Source organism: Pungitius pungitius, chromosome 8, assembly GCF_949316345.1.
Source record: "Pungitius pungitius chromosome 8, fPunPun2.1, whole genome shotgun sequence".
Taxonomy (NCBI): Eukaryota; Metazoa; Chordata; class Actinopteri; order Perciformes; family Gasterosteidae; genus Pungitius; species Pungitius pungitius.
Window position 1 is genome coordinate 14330197 of NC_084907.1, and position 16865 is coordinate 14347061.

The following is a 16865-nucleotide window of genomic DNA, read 5'->3' on the forward strand; positions in this document are numbered from 1 at the left end:
CTGTATCCGCCGTTCAGTCTCACTCTTGAATGGCCTCTGCTCCTGTGTTGCCTCCTCGCAGGGATGTTGTGTACACACACCTGATTATTAACATGCAGCCATGAAGCAGTGAAAAGAGGAGCAAGGGGTATAGAGGCTAAACACATGCAGGGAAGAAAGGCCTGATGGGAATCTTTTCACAACAGTAACCACTGCATGAATTAACCTATTAGAGGGTGACAATGTGACGCGTGACCAGGAAATAAATGAGGAGAGGGTGATATAAATATATATATTTAGTATACACTGCTAATATAATGTATAAAATGATGTTACTATCTTTATTTCTGCTGTTATTGTACAGCACTAAGCTCAAATCTTGCTTTTAAATGGGTTTTATATATACATTTGAATTTTATTTGGATTCAAAATAGAGGATGAGAATGCATATTCATACGTATTTGAATTATCTACAAATATAGTTAAATTTCTATTGCTAAAGTCAGCTATTTTATATTGTTTCACAGAACGCTTATGTATGCATGTGTGCATAAGTGTGTATAGTGTGTACACAGTGTCAATCAAGCCAGATTCTAATTAAGAGTTGCTGTGCAAGGTTGGCGATTGTTGCTAGGGAAGGAAATCACTATCAGCGTCCCATTTTCATATGAATGAGCTCTCTTAATTAAACTGAACAGCTAATGAGAGCATATATCAAAATAATAAAATGTTTTACCAGCTACGGCAGAACTGAACAAAAAAACGTGACGATGACACACAGTATGGGACGAAGAAGAGCACAAGAGAGGGAGACAAACGGAAGTGAAAGGCAGGCAGATTAACTGGTTCAGAGCAGAAAATAGATATCTGTTGTCTTTGAACCTGTAATGTTATTTCTGCACTGACAGAAGTTCAAAGAACGCGGAGGCACAGATTGAGTTCGACTTTGGTGCACAAAAGGAACGAGGAGGAGAAAGAGAAAGAGAATAACTGTCGACTGGCGCGTTGTAAGTCTGGTGCGTGCACCGAGCTGAGAGAGCGACAGGCAGAGAGGGAGATCTCAGATGAAAAGCAGAAGAAAAACCTTCTTCATCCATTGTTGGAGTCTGTGTGGCTGTGTGCGTGAACGCGTACTCGTGTGCCAGCTATAATTTCTCCATTTGAAGGTTAATTAACGCTTGAAGTAAAAGCTACAAGACTGCAAATCAAAGCCAGTAAACAGTCTTCCAGCCTCAGGGGATTATTAGAAAATAAATGAAAGCTGCATAAAACAATTAATATATTTGAAATGTGAACTTTTAGAGGCAGTTTCCCCCTCCGCATTCCTTTGATGACACTAAAGTGATCAAGGACGAGTGAAAATAAAACTTTGAGTTTAACAGTGTACACAACGTTCAGGGAATGTTAAAACACTAATCCTATAATATTTATATTAATACAGTCAAATTCATAGTATAGAAAATACCAATATAATAAGCATTGAATATGAGTTTCTCCACTCTGCATCCGCCACTTCAAACAGAAAAACATCAGATTGATTTTTGCAGCAGCCAGTGGGGTAAGCAGGGAAACAAACAAACAAGGGGAGGCACAAAAAAGCAATTTATGCTCCTTGAAAGTAGCAGAAGTGAAAGTGTGTGATGTGAGCGGTGTGTCTATTCGATTCGGGGCTGTGCCTGCTGGATGTCAACACCCTCAATCTGGCAAACTAGAGGGGTATAAACTAATTAAGGAGAAAGACAGCTAAAGGGGCAAAACAGAGGGGGTGTGGGGGGGGGATTCAAATTAAAGGTAGGAGATTAGTGAGAGAGGCAAAGTACTTTCTACTTATTCTGGAGTTCAGCTACGATGTTTGGAAAGAGTGAGGACAAGACAAAGTGTCGTGGCTGTAACCATGGAATAAAGAGTCAGAGAGACGGATGAGGAGAGCTTTTGCTAAAATACTATTTCAGACCATCAAATGAACACCACGGCCCTGTTTTCATGTTTTGTTTGTCTCACTGTCCCCTTTTCCCTGCCGCTTTCTCTCTTTGTCTCGTCTCTGTCCGTCTGTCTCCTATTAGTTTTGTAAGTGGAGCTGTCCCTGTCCCAGCCCCAGAGCGTGTATCTGATGGGCAGCGGGCCACTGTTTTCATAAACACAGTTTTGGGATACACAAACAGCAGCACCACAGGCCGCAGCGTCAGATCTCCTCTAACCCTCCGTCACTCACTCTGCTCCTCTAAAAGCCCCCATCAGGCAGTGTTTGGGCCCGTCTGACAGGGCCGGTCTTTCAGACGGGTCCCAGACAGAACCAGAGCCATGTTTGTCTCCCTCGAAGGCCCCTTTCCGAACCACGCTGCCATCATGCTAGTCCACCATTAACTGCGTATACACACCGAACCATTGGAGTACAGAGAGGTTTGTGTGGGTTTGAAATGAGATGTTAGCACATCACTCTTCAAAGAACCTTTAAACCAAAAATACATTTTTTTCTGATTATTAAAGAACCATTCAGAGTTTTCCGGGCGTGAGATTCTGAGGTTGTTATGTGTGCTTTTGGTTTTCTGTGTCACCAACAGCCTCTACGTGACAGTGGAGCAGCTGTCCCATCTACATAAACATCTACATGTACGGAGGATTCTTAAAGATCTATCCACCTCGAAACAACAGCAGCCCAGCAGCTCAGTCACGGAAACATAACTGCTCACAGACCAAACTCTCAGCAGTGAGGGGTTTTCTCCAAATAAGTTTGAAACCCCATTTAAAGTGGCTGTTAATCAATATTTTTTACATTCAAACAGGATTAAATAAATGTATTGTTTCACTCAAACTGCTGCCATCTGGGTCATTTTCTCAACAAATGTTTTTTCAAAACCCTGCTGTACAAAACCTTCTCAGCACCTAACAGCAGGTTATTGACTTGCTCTTGAACATATCTGTTACAAGTAAAATTGTTAAAGAAAGTAAGATTGTCTTGAAATCGAGCGACAGGACGTGAGCTGCTTGTCGGTCAGAAACATTTCTTTTCATCAAGAGTAACTTGCAACTCCTGCAGTGGTAGAAAGTAAATACATGTACCGAGGTTAAGTGTATGCTGCTTGTGCATCCTATGCTGGACATCTACTCCACTTGATTTTGAACAGGAAATATTGTGTTTCATGCTTGACTTCATTACCCAATCGATTTTAAAGTAAAATGATAAGCTAAACTCCACCGGCTTCATCAGTAAAATACAGTACTATCATTATATATCTATGCATCAGTAATGACAATATAATGTGATGTCATATTTACTTGAAGACTTTTCAATGGAGTTGCTTCTATTTGATAACCTAAATGATCCACGCCTGGCCCATTTTATTGATGAAATCTGGCTTGAATTCCACAGCTATAAAAATAACATTTGTGTTTATCTCAGGCCAAATGCATCACAGGACAGAAACATGTAAATAGATGTACTTGTTTGTGTCACAACAAAGAAATAAATATATTTTACAATGTGGATTCAGAAAGCTAATCACACAAACTGCATGACACATGAGGAGGGTTAGCACTGGTTCCTTTGTTATGTGTGTAGACTAATCAACATGCACCTCTGGGTTGCAGCAGACCAAGTGGGCTCCCCTGAAGACATTTCATTAGCTTGTGAAACAAGCATGAAGCATGAATCCAGGAATAACTGACATCTCATGGACATCTTTTAGAGTGGAAGTGACTTTTCCATGACCCCACACATCGCACAACCCCACCGGCAGTCATTTCGGTTGGAGTGGACCTCCAGTTTAAAAGCTCCTCCCTGCAGCCTGAAGTCCCCTCAGTAGTAACACAATGCTCAAAAGGGAACCGCTTCAGGCATTTCCTTCAAATTCAGTAAACTGATATTTAAGAATTAAAAGAAGAAAAAAACTAACAATGACATATCTACAAAAGGTATTTTTTCTTATTTTTTTAGATAAAATAACATTACAACTGATATCATATGAAGCCAAAAATAACAGATGAAATAAGTTATATAATAAGTGTTTTTTCCCTTGTTGAAGCAAGGAAGTATTTGAAGTTGCCTGTTCTACTTCATGGATTACAAATATGGGAACTAAAGAAACTATGAGCAATGTGATTAACAAGTGGGCAAAGAGAATAGTGAGGGAGGCAATTGAAGACGTCTCCTCCGCCTTTTTTGAATATCTTCCTCAACTGCGTGCGTATACACAGGGAACCATTAGAGTTCGGTGACTGAATCGTCTCCGCTGCCCTCTGCTCATCACTTGAGTCCCACGTGCAGGTCCAGTTGGTGAGGGACGTCAGCAGGTACACAGAGTACTGGCTGGGAGGTCAAGGTGATGCTGACCTCCATCCCCACAGGACTTTGCTGAGCTCAGCAGTACCAATTGAGTGTTATTCCTAGCACAGCAACCGTTGTCCTTTCACACACCGCCTCCCCCATCCTGAGGTGATGCCCAGGGAGATGAGAGGATGGAGGCTTCAGTAAAAAACAGAACGCTTTGGCCATTTCAGGGCATACAAGAAGCATATCAATCCATCGCTTTAATGAGGCGTCTGCACTAATTTGCATGTTTTTCCTTCACCATGAGTAAGAGACACGGAAATAGACATGGTAACGTTTCAGAGGAAAGGGTAGAACCATGGTGGTCTTACAGGTTTAGTAGCTGATTTTCTGTTTTGTCCTCAAATTCTGCGCTAAAATTAAATGTTTCTAAAGGACTCTCATAGCCGTGCAGATGAGAAGTTAATTTGGAATTGAAACGGCCACTTTAAAAGCAAACCTCTGAAAGAGAGGTGCAGATGATCCCGAATGAAGCAGAATCCTAAATGATCTCACTGGTCTCTTCTGACGTCCCATTTGCAAGAAATGCCTCTTGAAAGTGAAAAAGTGAGCGGGTTAAACACAAGTCCACAATCAGTTACTATGGACAACAGTTCATTTATAACAAAGAGGTTGACACACGGTCACTCCTTATTGTCGGCATAAAGGATGTTCACGGGTTGATTATTCTGTGATATTGTCTTCTTGCTGTTAAATTAAACGGCTTCAATGTTATTTCACAGCAGCTTTTATTTTACCACCACCATTCAAAGCAACAAGTAATGCAAGTCAAGAGGCTTTAATACCGTGGTTAAGTTTTGTGAAACCTTATACTTCTTCTCAAACACACCACAACTATTTCACTTTGCAACAGAGGGAAGTTTGGAGCTTTTTATTCCCTTTGAATGCACAGCTGGCTGAATTCATTGATATCACTTATCCAACAAGATATGAAGGAGTTGCATTAAAAGACAAATAACCCAATGAAGCATCAATAAATACGAATACATTTAGCTACTAACACCTCAGAATTACTTTGAATGCAGGATCATTCATTTTTTGGTGAACTGAACACTAAATAATGCAAGACTTCACACTACTGTAGGAGCAGCGAGAACTAGTCTGAAGTTACAACTAAATTTATGTGTAACCCGCGAGCCTGTATTTGCGATCATGATTTACAAAGGCATTGGGAAGAAACGTCCACAGCTGAGGGGGGGGGTGGGAGATAAGAAGTGCAGGAAATGGAGGAGTCGGCTGGAAGAGGCTGCGGCGGTATTAATTAAACAATGGCCATTTTAATCATAGCTAATTATATTTGCAGGCGAGGGTTGAGAGGAGTGAGGGTGATTTTATCTGTGTCTGTGCTCATTAGTAGGGTGGAGCTGTCTGACACGGCTGCTGTCATCAAATCATCAGCAAAAAACATCATCTCTGTCGTAGGAAGGTGATACTGGTTACACTGGAATAGCAAACACCAATACAGACACGGATACTGAGCTGGTTCGGGATCAACCACCGACAAATGGGGGAAAATAGTGCATCCAGAGCTGCTTTCAAGATAAAAATCCAGAGGAAGATGTCGTCTGTTTGACAAGAGGAGCAGCCTAACCAACTCCCCACTGGTTAAACTGTTAATTAATGTTGCACCTATTTATCATTTAAACAGCTGCTAATCAGTCTTCTCAATCTACTCTGCCTTGAACCACAATTTAAACTCTTTATTTCCCCCCCTGCCTTGGTGTTGTCAATAACCTCCCGTCCGTTTCTCTCTCTGACGCGGCCGCCTCTTATCTCATCTCATCAGTGACTGTTTCCCTGCTATAAACATTCAGGAGCTCAGCTGTTGACCCTCGACTCCCGGCTGAGGTCAACAGCAAAATAAAAAAAGGAGAGTGGTATCAAATAGAAAAACATCACGGAGGTGTTGTATTTCGAAACAGGCAATTTACGAGGATACTATAAGGAAATGCAGATAAGAATATGAGCCCTGAATGCACAGGAGGAGGAGGATCTAAGTGAGCATCTAACTCATGGTTGCTTGTTGACCGAGTGTGAGAACACACTCCTCGCTGCAGTCCCATCCCCTCCTGCCACAATCAGCCACGGCTGTAAAAGTGGATTATGCAATCCACCCAAAACTCCTCACCTAAGCTCGGAAAAGGACCGTGGCGTGTGTTTCTCTCTCACCGCACACACACAATCACACACAACACAACAGGATTAGCATGCGTGTTAAAAAGAAACAAGGGGAAACGTGGTGCATGCAGCATCTGTGTTAATGAAACGTAAGAGGATCTTTATAAAGACAAGGAGGATGAATATAATCATCTTTCAGCATTGGTAAATTGATTCACTGTGTACAATCATATTAAGGCAAAGTGCCTTTTATTTTTTTCAATCGGGGTTGAAATTTAAGTCGAGATCGGCTTTCAGCTAATATATGCATTTGTGTGTGGATTTCTATTAGAAGTATATCACACTGATGAGGATACAGCGTTGAAAATGAGAAATGACACCAGCGTTTAGATCTAAATAAAATGATGACATTAAGATAACTGTTTAGGAGCCTGTAATGAATATTATTTACATAACTGTCTCATGGTGAAACAAATCAGATCAGTAATGGTCGTTGAAAAAATGTTTTTGATAAAAAATTGGAATGGATAGAGAAAGAAAGAACAGGGGTGAATGAGGGAGAGAAATTGGAGAGACACAAGGGTGAAAAGCAACAGAGGTTTGTTTTCTCCTCCTCCGTCTGGTTTTCTATAAGAGGGCCGAGAGGAGATAAGACTAAAAGGACTGTCACTCAGAGGAACAATCCTCCCAGTGTCCCCTCTTGCTCGTGCTGTGTCTCCCTCCTCCCTCTGATTTCTACAGATTCCTGCTGAGATAGTCGCTGTTCACAGGGACAGTTTGCTGACATCATCTACTACATACTTAGCGTCCTGCACTGTCGCTGCCCCGCCCCAACCGCACTTGTGCGCCATGCTTGCCCCACACACACACACGTGCACACATTCACAAAACCCTCAGGCACATGGTCATTTCCACCCTTCCATTAGGGACCAGCATTTACCTTTTCTTCCTACTTCCTTGTTTTTCCATTTGTTTGCTCATTGAAAAAATAGTTTGACTATTTTTAACTAGAACGTTAAGGTAAATGTATAAAAGACAAAACTTGTACAGTCAATAACTTCAATTTCGGAAAACTCCAATGTATGATTTGTTTTTATGATAGACAGTGCTGCTGGAAAGTAAGAATGACAGCATTGCAAACTAACCAGAGAGAACTGTTGGTTAGACACACGTTCAAGTATGTAATTGATGCCGGAGGAGTTGAAAATAAAATATGTGGCCATACTGGAGTGTTGTTCACATATACACTAACAAAGCTTTACATTGTGCATGCATAGAAAAGTGCACATTGTTACTGATGAATTCAGCTCATTGTGTACATTTAGTTTTGCACACAAATACTATAATCCAACAATTACAAAGCAAATTACAGTCAGAAATAAACTTTCAGAACAGGTTTGCTTTATTATACTTTCCGAAAAAGATTCAGTATTCAACACAGGAAAATCATTTTGAAATTCTACCACCAATGGAGCCTGAAACATGAGAGGCAGACATTGAATACAAAGATCTGTTTAACCTTCAGTGTTTCTGTAATGCCAGTCAATGTGGTTATGCCAATCAAGGCTCTGCTGAATTAGAAACATGCACGTCAAAAGCAGCGATTCTGACTCACAACAAGAACAAAGACGCCGAGTGGTTTTAAGATAACTCAAATGTATCAGAACAGATGAGCAGCCTCAAACCTTGTGATGTAGAAAACTGGATTAAGTCCACTGCCACTAAAGGAAGATAAAGAAAAGGGCTCTTTCCCTGTCGTTCAGCATTCCATTGGCTTCAGCAGACTGTCTCCGTCAGGAGTTATGATAGAAGAACATGATCATACCTCTGATACAGAGGCAAGTATTCTCCTCACCTCCACATGACCTGGGACACTGTCCGCTGCCCATCTGAAGCACTGGGACTTGGCGAAGTGAGTGCAACTAGAGTCACAACTGAACCATCTTTTTATGGGGATCAAAGACGTACCGCTTGAAATGCAAATGAATGGCAACAGGTTGAGAATCTGTTTTGGGCTCCTCTTCATTTGTTGGTCCGCTTTTGCTTCCACCCTTCCCTTTCTTCTTGGAGGTGGAGGATAACAACTGCTTGGTCTCAGGCAAAAGGCCCTCTGAAGAAAAGAAAAACAATCAAGTCAAGTAAAAGGCTGATTATCTATTTTAAAAAATCATCAATCAAGATTGCTTTATGCAATAAATCTAGCTTATTATGGTCTTATACTATGTACAGCACCAGGGTCGACCTAATCATCAAGTGCAGTTTTATCTAATGCTGGATGGAGAGCCTCCTGGTTATGTGTGCAGTAGCTACTGTATCAGTGCTGGAACTGATGCCTTCGTCTTCCTGATGTAACCGATTAAAATAGAAGAGAAGTTAACCAGTTGCTCGCATTCTGTGTTGGTCCGATTCATCCTGACACTCTTCCTTCACTTGGGCCTCGTTCTCTGGCGCACTGAGCCATGAGCCTGTGTAAGGGTTATAAAATGATTCTACGCCATCATATCTAACCCTGCGTCTCTCTGCATGCGGCTGCTCATTTTCCGGAAGGAAGGTAAGAAGTGTTCTAGGTTCACTGCTTTACATGGTGGCTGTCTGACCTCACGTACACTGGCGCCAGCATTCTTCTTGTTATTGTTATGCCAGTGTGAGGGTTGTTATGGTTACAGTGCAGATAGAAATCTCCTCGTTATCTATGATCAGCTGAAAATTTCCGTTTATTACCACAGAACACACTCGCACATACAAGTACGGCATAAGAATTGCACCAAATACATTTCTTTGTATTTGTGTGTGGAGGATATTTGTCTAATGTTTAACAAGTACTTTGTAATTAAAAAAAACTCCACACACTCAAAATTAAATGAAACTGAATCAGTAAAGCCTAAAAATCAAGATCAGTGCATGTAAAGCATTTTTAAGGATGAGTAGTGGCGTACTAATCGGACAGTACATTCAGATGGGCTCCAAAATAAACACCGAATAAGCACCAGATAAGGTTGTAAAATGTAGCTTTGCAATGAAATCATGCTTAAACCTGTGTGTTTCCTTTCCTCATACCAAATAAGAATATAAAGGAATGATAAACAGCCCCCCCTTATTTCATCAATACAAATGACAAAAAAAACTAAAATTCAAGCTCATCGCATGTGTTTATATTTACTACTTTTCTTCTGTGTTATACTAGAATTATTCTTTTGATGACAGGCAGAACCAGAAATGTGAATGTATTGCTTTAGGCTTAAAGGAAACTACACCATTTTGATTTATTAATAGGTAAAATAGTCGGTAGATGAATAGAAAAAAATAATAATAATGAAAGAATGAGAAGAATGTATGAAGGACAGAAGAGCGAAGTCTGCCTGGAAGAGACATTTTTACAGATTGTTATTATAACACACACACACACACACACACACACACACACACACATATCAATGAAGCTGCTGCATCTTTCGGTCTCCTGAGCAACGCATTTTATTACAGATAGGGTTTTAAAGGGTTAGATGAAAAGTGTGCGTTTACTGTGTCTCAGACTTTTGAGAATGAAGAGGATGTAGGTGAGGTTCTCTTTCTAAAATTTTTTTGTTTTCTCTTCCCTCCTGGTGTGGAGCAGTGGCCTCGGAGCAACAGAAGGTAAAATAAACACGGAACAGACTTCCCCCGGAACACAGGCAATCCCCAGAGGAATCCTGGGAATGTGGCTCAGGATGTCGGGCCCACCACTATTACCGCATCCTGAAAACCGTGCGCAGAGCCCCGATGTCCCGCGAGTCAATGGGGAAGTGTTCTGGATGTGTGTATTAGTTAAGAAGCAGACGCGTCTATGCCACCTTCCTAAAAGCTACCGGGAGTTTTATGGGCGTGACGCAGCCTCCATTAAAAAGCATCACTAGTTTTGGTACTGGTGAATCAGAGGTGAAGGTGCAGTAACATCTCACCTCAGGTGAACCTTACCTTGTATTCGGATCTTGAACTTCCCGCTCTGTCCAAACCCACCCTCCACAACGCCAGTCTCGCCTGTAGACAGTACGACCTTCAACCCCAAAAAGAGCTGGAGGTTGGTCTCCTTCTTGAACAGGTTGCGGCCAATCACAGAATAATCGTCAGTCACCTGAGCACGAGAGAGCAGGAAAGAGCTGTATGAGCTGCAGCACTAACGGCCGACAGCGTCAAAATGCAAAGGACACACATAATAAGAAGTACATTTTTAAACTTTGTTATGTGATCTGTGAAAATGTCGGGGTGTATTTTAATAGCTGAATCTTTTTCCTCTGATGTTGAGATCTTGTGGCTTGTCAAGATTTGACTCACCCATGACGGCAGAGGGAGGATAAGGAGCTGATGTTCAGTTGAGGAGGGGACACAACAGGCTTACATGCCAGAAGCCACATTCCACGAGTCCTGCCGCCTTGCTGTCTCTCTCTATCCCTTTCATACTGCATATTTTATGCTATATTTGTTTGTATTTCTTTCTTATCATCCATCACTAAGTCGATCTAACGCGGCACTAATCTGATAACATGAGGGCACCACTCTGTCTCCAACTGACCTCCCCCACTACCCGTTCTTCCTCTCTTCTGCCTAACTCTCATTCATTCTTGAACATTTGACCCAGACGTCTCTCCAGCGTGACTGATGCGCTGATTAAAAAAAATACAGTTGCTTTACACGTCTGACAGACGTATGAATTGTGACTAGATGAGGCCGTCACATCTCGACAATGCCAGCAATGTGTTCTTCCACAAAAAGGACTTAAATTCGTGAAACTGAGACAGATGAAGGACAAATGTACTGCCACATGACCAAAGTCTGACTTCACCCTCACGGTGTTCCAATTCTGAGTCACTGACTGGAGCTGTCAACACCCTGAGGTGCTAACAGGAGGAAACTAGTTCACACACTTGACCCATGACCTGAGGCTGAACCTGAAAAGGAAAAACTAAACTGTACAGGGCAGAAGAAGAGAGTTACAAAATAGGGTCCTGACTTCTTGAAAAATTCTCAAATCAGATGCTGAGATCAATAAGAAAAAAAACAGCACCAGATAAGCTGAGATATGGATCGGATCGGTATGAACGAGAGCTCAGGATTTAGGACAGAACGCAACAACAGTCTCACTAGACCGAAAAAACAATCTGCACGCGTGAGAGAGAGAGAGGGAGAAAGAAGCTGAGCAGGAAACAAGTGGCGGTTAACCGACTCAGCCATGTGGGTATTCCTGCGCCACTCAGGTGTGTCCAAACAGGGCCAGCCTCGGACAGACAGACAGAGCTGGTGGCGTCAGTACACCACCCACGCACACCTCTGCGTGCTAAGGCATGCACACCGAGCAGTGGCTCAAACACTGATCACCAGGGTTGAATGTGTGTGGTTGTTTGTGTGTGCATGTTTATGACTGTACAATAGGGGCTCTGTCTGAGAGGCACGGTCCACTGCCACCAGCAATGAGAAGCATCCAAAAGGGAACCACAGCTAGAGGGAGCACAAGGTGACTGAGAGGGCAGAGGAGGGAGGGTAACACTCAAGGGGAAGCAGAGAAGATGCCAGTCAGAAAAAGACCCTTTAAAATCCCTCCCACTAGTCCCACTCACCCTTTCCACCTGACCCTCCTTGTGTTTGGTCTTGTAGATGCGCAGACGAGGCAGGGCCGTCTCAGCGTAGCCTTTATCTTCAAACCCCTGCAGCAAGCGGCCCTGGAAAGCCAACCGGCAGGCATTGGCGTGGATATCCGTGTCCAGCTTGGAACCAATCACCAGGCAGAGTGAGGGGCATGTGACTGGCCTCTCAAACTCCAACAAGGCCCATTGTTGTTGCTCAGGACCCGGACTGGCCTCCCCCTGACCAGTGACATATTCATCCTGGTAGAAGTACTCCCTCTCGAAGGAGAAGGGTGAGTCCAGTGAGCAGGGCTCAGGGGGAGACGCTTTAGTGTCTGAGGGCGGCTGTGAGGCATCAGCAGGGGGCGGGCCAAAGAACATCACCCTCGCCATGACCGTCTCGTGACCCACTGTGATGTGGAACTTGGCGCGAGTGGCGAGAGAGCCCTTGAAGTAGCCTATCTTCCTCACAGAGATGACTGCTGCATACAGGGTGCGCAGGGACCCTGGGGTGCACACCACACCCCGCTCTAACAGTTTAGGGTCAAACTGTGTCACACACACACCCACACGATCCCCCTGCATGGCGCTTGACACTGGCTTCCGAAACATCTGCACCGACTTTATCTTCTTTGTCACCTAATGTCAGAGAGCATACAGATATGTAGAAAATATATTAACTTATTTAAGAGCATATCTAAAACACAACTCACAAAAGAAAGCACCCACAGATGTGTTTGTTAACATTCCAATCAATAATTGTTCTGCTTCCACCTTTTTTTTACATTAAATACCTAACAATCATACAAACAATATAGCAGTTGTTTTGTCAATAGAATATGGACAGGGCTCATTAAATATACAATGTTGCTTGTCCAAAAGAAAACAACCAAGAAAGGAAACCACCATGAAAAAGAAAACCGCCTTACTACCATACATCCCACATCGTTGATTGTGGGATGTGGCATACCACACATTTGTTGTGCTTGTTTTTGTTGTCGAACTACTACCAATTCCGCAGGAGTGGCACAGATCAACACTCCCTAACAAATAATTGTTAATTTAGCCATTTGCTGCCACCAAGAGGTGGACATTAGAAATGTACAGAGAACTGCTGAGCCTGGCTGAAAGTGGGCATCTGGTCTAAATTACCCACCGACCCAGGGTCCCCTCACATTAAACAAAAACATCTTCTGCACCCATACGGACATCCTTCCCTCCGTCTGCCCACTTCCAGTCAACTTCTGGACTTCCGAATCTCTGTGGTTCCACAAAATAATTTCCAGCGCTCTGGTATGTCACCTGCTTGTAAATATCAGAGACTCTGAATTGATGTATTTTTAAGCTTACCTTTAGCGCTGGGATTTCCACCATGTCATTGATGGCCAGCGACCCCTGCAGGATGGTTCCAGTCATGACGGTTCCCTGACCACGGATGGAGAAGCAGTGGTCCACGGCCATGAGGAGGTCACCTCCGGGGTCTCTCTGAGGGAGGTATGTCTGCTTCTTTAAAAGCTGACACGATAAACAAAAATGGGACACATATAATGTCTACTTATTTATGCATGGAAAACTATTGCAAGGTCACACATAGAAAGAAAATCCAATAAGATAAGTTGGGGAGGGAAAAAGACAGAGAGAGAGAGTTTATCTACTGTGTTGTTTTTCCATTGAAAATGATTGACTCAATGAAAAATGTCCAGGTCAGAATAGTACATATCTGGATGTCAACATGTTTTAAACAAATGACAAAACTTGAATAGTGGCAGTGTGTCAGCTGACTGACAGCACTTGTTCACAGGGTGAGAACTAATGTGCTCTTTTGAGCTAAATTAGTAACTATCGAGGGAAACCGGAGTGTTTCCGGACTTTACCTCTATTAACTCTGGCACTCCATGAGGCTCCTCTGGGTCAGGAGCCTCTGGGCCCCCGGGCTTTGCTGCCACAGCAATCACTGGACATTCCTTAAATCTGGTCAACAGAAATAAACATAATATTTAAATTATTATTATAATGAAATGATTAAAGTTTCTTTGAACAAAAAAGAAACAATTGGGTCAGATGGACAGACCACTGGAATCCAGAGAGGGATAAAGAATGTGTAATGAATGAGGAATTTTGGCAGGAGATTAAATCCTGGGTGTATTGCTTTCAGACCTGGTGCCCTCCAGAGTTTTGTGCAGTCTCTTGGTCATTTTCCCAATGGCACTCTGTCTTTTGTTGGGTGGCAGTAGGTCAATTTTATTCAGGATGACCACCATGCGAGGGCAGGTCAGCTCTCCTATCAGCAGGCACTCTGCAGTTTGAGTCTGCACCCCTTTCACCACGTCCACCACCAGCATCATCAGGTCAATAATTTGGGCACCTAAAGAGGGCAGAACATAATCAAGAGGATGTCAGATATTTGTGACATGGAAGTGAATCAGAACAAAATAACGGTCTGCTGTTAAGGACATTCTAGCTTTCCTGTTGTGCACCTTTAGAAAAACTGTGAGTAGAGACTCAACCGACAACAGCTCACAACCAGGAATGGACACAGCTACCCAAAAATAACAGTAGAACAAGAAGAGAAGTTAGGGGAGGGGTGCGTGAAGGCAAAGAGAGAATAAAAGGCTGCAGGGTTGAAACCAGAGCTGCAGCTCACTTGGTTGTCTTTCCTTTCCCTCTTTTCTTAACTTTGGCTGTCTCTCTTTCATGTGTTCGCCTCTTTTCTCTTCTTCCATTTGGCTCCTTCTCCTTCCTGTTCTTTTCCCACTTGGGACAGGAGGGGAGGTTTAATACATGCCCCAAACCCAACAGTTTCCTTCCTCCCTAATCTACAGCATGTGACACCCCACTGACTCGTACATTTCATTTAGTGCTTTGGTTACACAACAGTGCAGCATAAAGTGTTTGAGGGCCTCTCCTCTGCTATCGTACCAAGATCTATACCAAAAGGATGCGTCTTTCATTGAAGTGACAAACAGTCCAATCAATCAATTCAGTTGGGGCTTAAGCTAGCATTGCTATTTATTGTCAATGAATCGGTCATATATTTTCACATTAATTTATGAATTGTTTGCTCTATAAAAAAAGGCATGATGTTTACTGTAATAAAACGTGAGTAACAAAACTAGAAAATGTCCACATTCAAATAGCTGAAAAAGGACAAGGAAAGAACTATCAAAATGAATCAAACCGATTCATTGATTATAGAAATTGTTATTTAAAAAGTGTTTTCTCTGGATTCATCTTTGCAGCTCTATATGCAGTCATGAAGAGGCTTCAAGACCAACTAAAATTCCAATTGAGCATGATGAGCTTTTCTCTGCTTGTAGAGTAAAGGCTCCCTCTGCTGGAAAGGTCACATTCATACCATGAGGATGTGAGGTGCAAACACCATCCAGCTGTGACTGCTCATTTTGACAGTGAAATCTTTGAACACAGGCTGGGACACCCTTTGGCAGCTAAGCCATTTTCTAGTTTGTGGGCATTTTACATTCAGATAATGTCTGTAAATCAGATTAAGAAACCACATGCACTTTGCCTTCAGTCAAGCAGTTGTGGCTTACCGAGACACTCGACTGGGACAAATATATTGCTGATGTTATTAGAAAAACCTGTTCTTTCAGTGTGTGTGACAAGTCATACTTATTTAAGAGGGGTGCTTTTCATATCAAGTCAATTTAGCAGCACATTAATGAAACCTTGCTAAAACTAAGGGCAAAGTTCTGAAGTAAACCCTAGCTTCATTGAGGCTACAATGTTTAATATAGTGAGAGGTTGTCATAATATGTAAATCAAAAAGACTCATACAAGTCAACACCAACCCCAAAAACACCTTCTATTTGAGGGTTTTGAAGACACTTCTGAAAAAAATGGATAAATTGTTCAAAAGCAGATTGTTTTTGCCTCAGCTGGTGAAAAACATCCACTTCTGTATTAGCTCAGCGTGTCCTCAACTGCGCATCTTCCGTTAATCTTCGTTCATTCACCGCCACTTGAGCGCAGTTAAGCCAACTCACCCCCGATGATGGTGCGAATGAGAGAGGCGTGACCCGGACAATCCACCAGGGTGAACTGCAGGCTGTCATACTGCGGCTGGAGGCCGTCGTGGCCCCGCAGGTGATCGGGAAGGTCCACCGTGAAGGAGGAGAAGCCGAGGTCCAGCGTGATGCCCCTCTCCCGGGACTGCGGGTTCTTGTCGAAGGCCGCCGTGGAGGCGGTGCTGCTCAGCGCCCTGGCCAGCGAGGTCTTCCCGCTGTCGACATGGCCGAGCACCCCGATGTTGAAATTTAACGTATTGACGCGACTGTCTGCGGACTCTGACATTTTGTCAGCGGCTTGGTGTGTTGTTGACCAAAGTGCGTCTTTTTTTTTACTCTCCGAGTTAGACGTTGTGAACTCGGCTCCAACAAAAACGTAAAAACGGCAGTGTTTTGATACCCGGTATTATCAATTACAATAAGTTATTTCGATTTGTTTGTGGAATTCAACGCGCTGTACATAAGAGTTAAAAGTTACTTCAGCAGTTGAGATAAACGTCCGACTCGCTGTCACTGCACTCGATGCTGAGAACAACATGCTGAAGCGGAACCTTGTTTCTATCCGAAACAAAAGTAAAAAGAGGCGAACTGACCCACAATAATAGCGGTTCGATTAAAACCTAACATCAACCTCAAATTACAAACGGGGAGATGAACACCGTATACATGTTTAGTCCTGTATTTATTTAGACCATTAGTTGCACTTTTTGGTATCATTTTGCCGTTTCTACTACGACAATGCAATTGAAACACAAGCGGAAATGAAATCCTTTCCTGGGCGGCGCTTAAACGTGTAGAAAGATTGACATAAAATTAAGC

The 16865-nt window shown here is 42.8% G+C and overlaps 2 protein-coding genes across 2 annotated transcripts in view; one reads left to right on the plus strand and one right to left on the minus strand.

The window, feature by feature from the left end:
* Positions 1–16865, plus strand: part of LOC119194246 (small ribosomal subunit protein eS26) — a 226092-nt gene that overhangs the window by 63216 nt on the left and 146011 nt on the right. The gene's annotated exons all lie outside the window — the stretch shown is intronic.
* eefsec (eukaryotic elongation factor, selenocysteine-tRNA-specific) lies at positions 7501–16819 on the minus strand. Its single transcript, XM_037490475.2, has 7 exons — positions 16026–16819; positions 14179–14386; positions 13896–13992; positions 13372–13536; positions 12016–12660; positions 10379–10535; positions 7501–8534 (listed from the first exon to the last, which is right to left on the minus strand). The coding sequence occupies exons 1-7, from the start codon at positions 16330–16332 to the stop codon at positions 8353–8355; spliced, it is 1761 nt and encodes a 586-aa protein (XP_037346372.2). The 5' UTR covers positions 16333–16819; the 3' UTR covers positions 7501–8352.

Bases quoted from the DNA above. Each gene is read 5' to 3' on its own strand.
- eefsec (XM_037490475.2), bottom strand. From the start codon at position 16,332: ATGTCAGAGTCCGCAGACAGTCGCGTCAATACGTTAAATTTCAACATC. The intron at 13,993-14,178 runs GTCTGAAAGCAA...TCTGTTGACCAG, and splicing joins AAAACTCTGGAGGGCACCAG to ATTTAAGGAATGTCCAGTGA. The intron at 12,661-13,371 runs GTAAGCTTAAAA...CTCTGACATTAG, and splicing joins TGGAAATCCCAGCGCTAAAG to GTGACAAAGAAGATAAAGTC.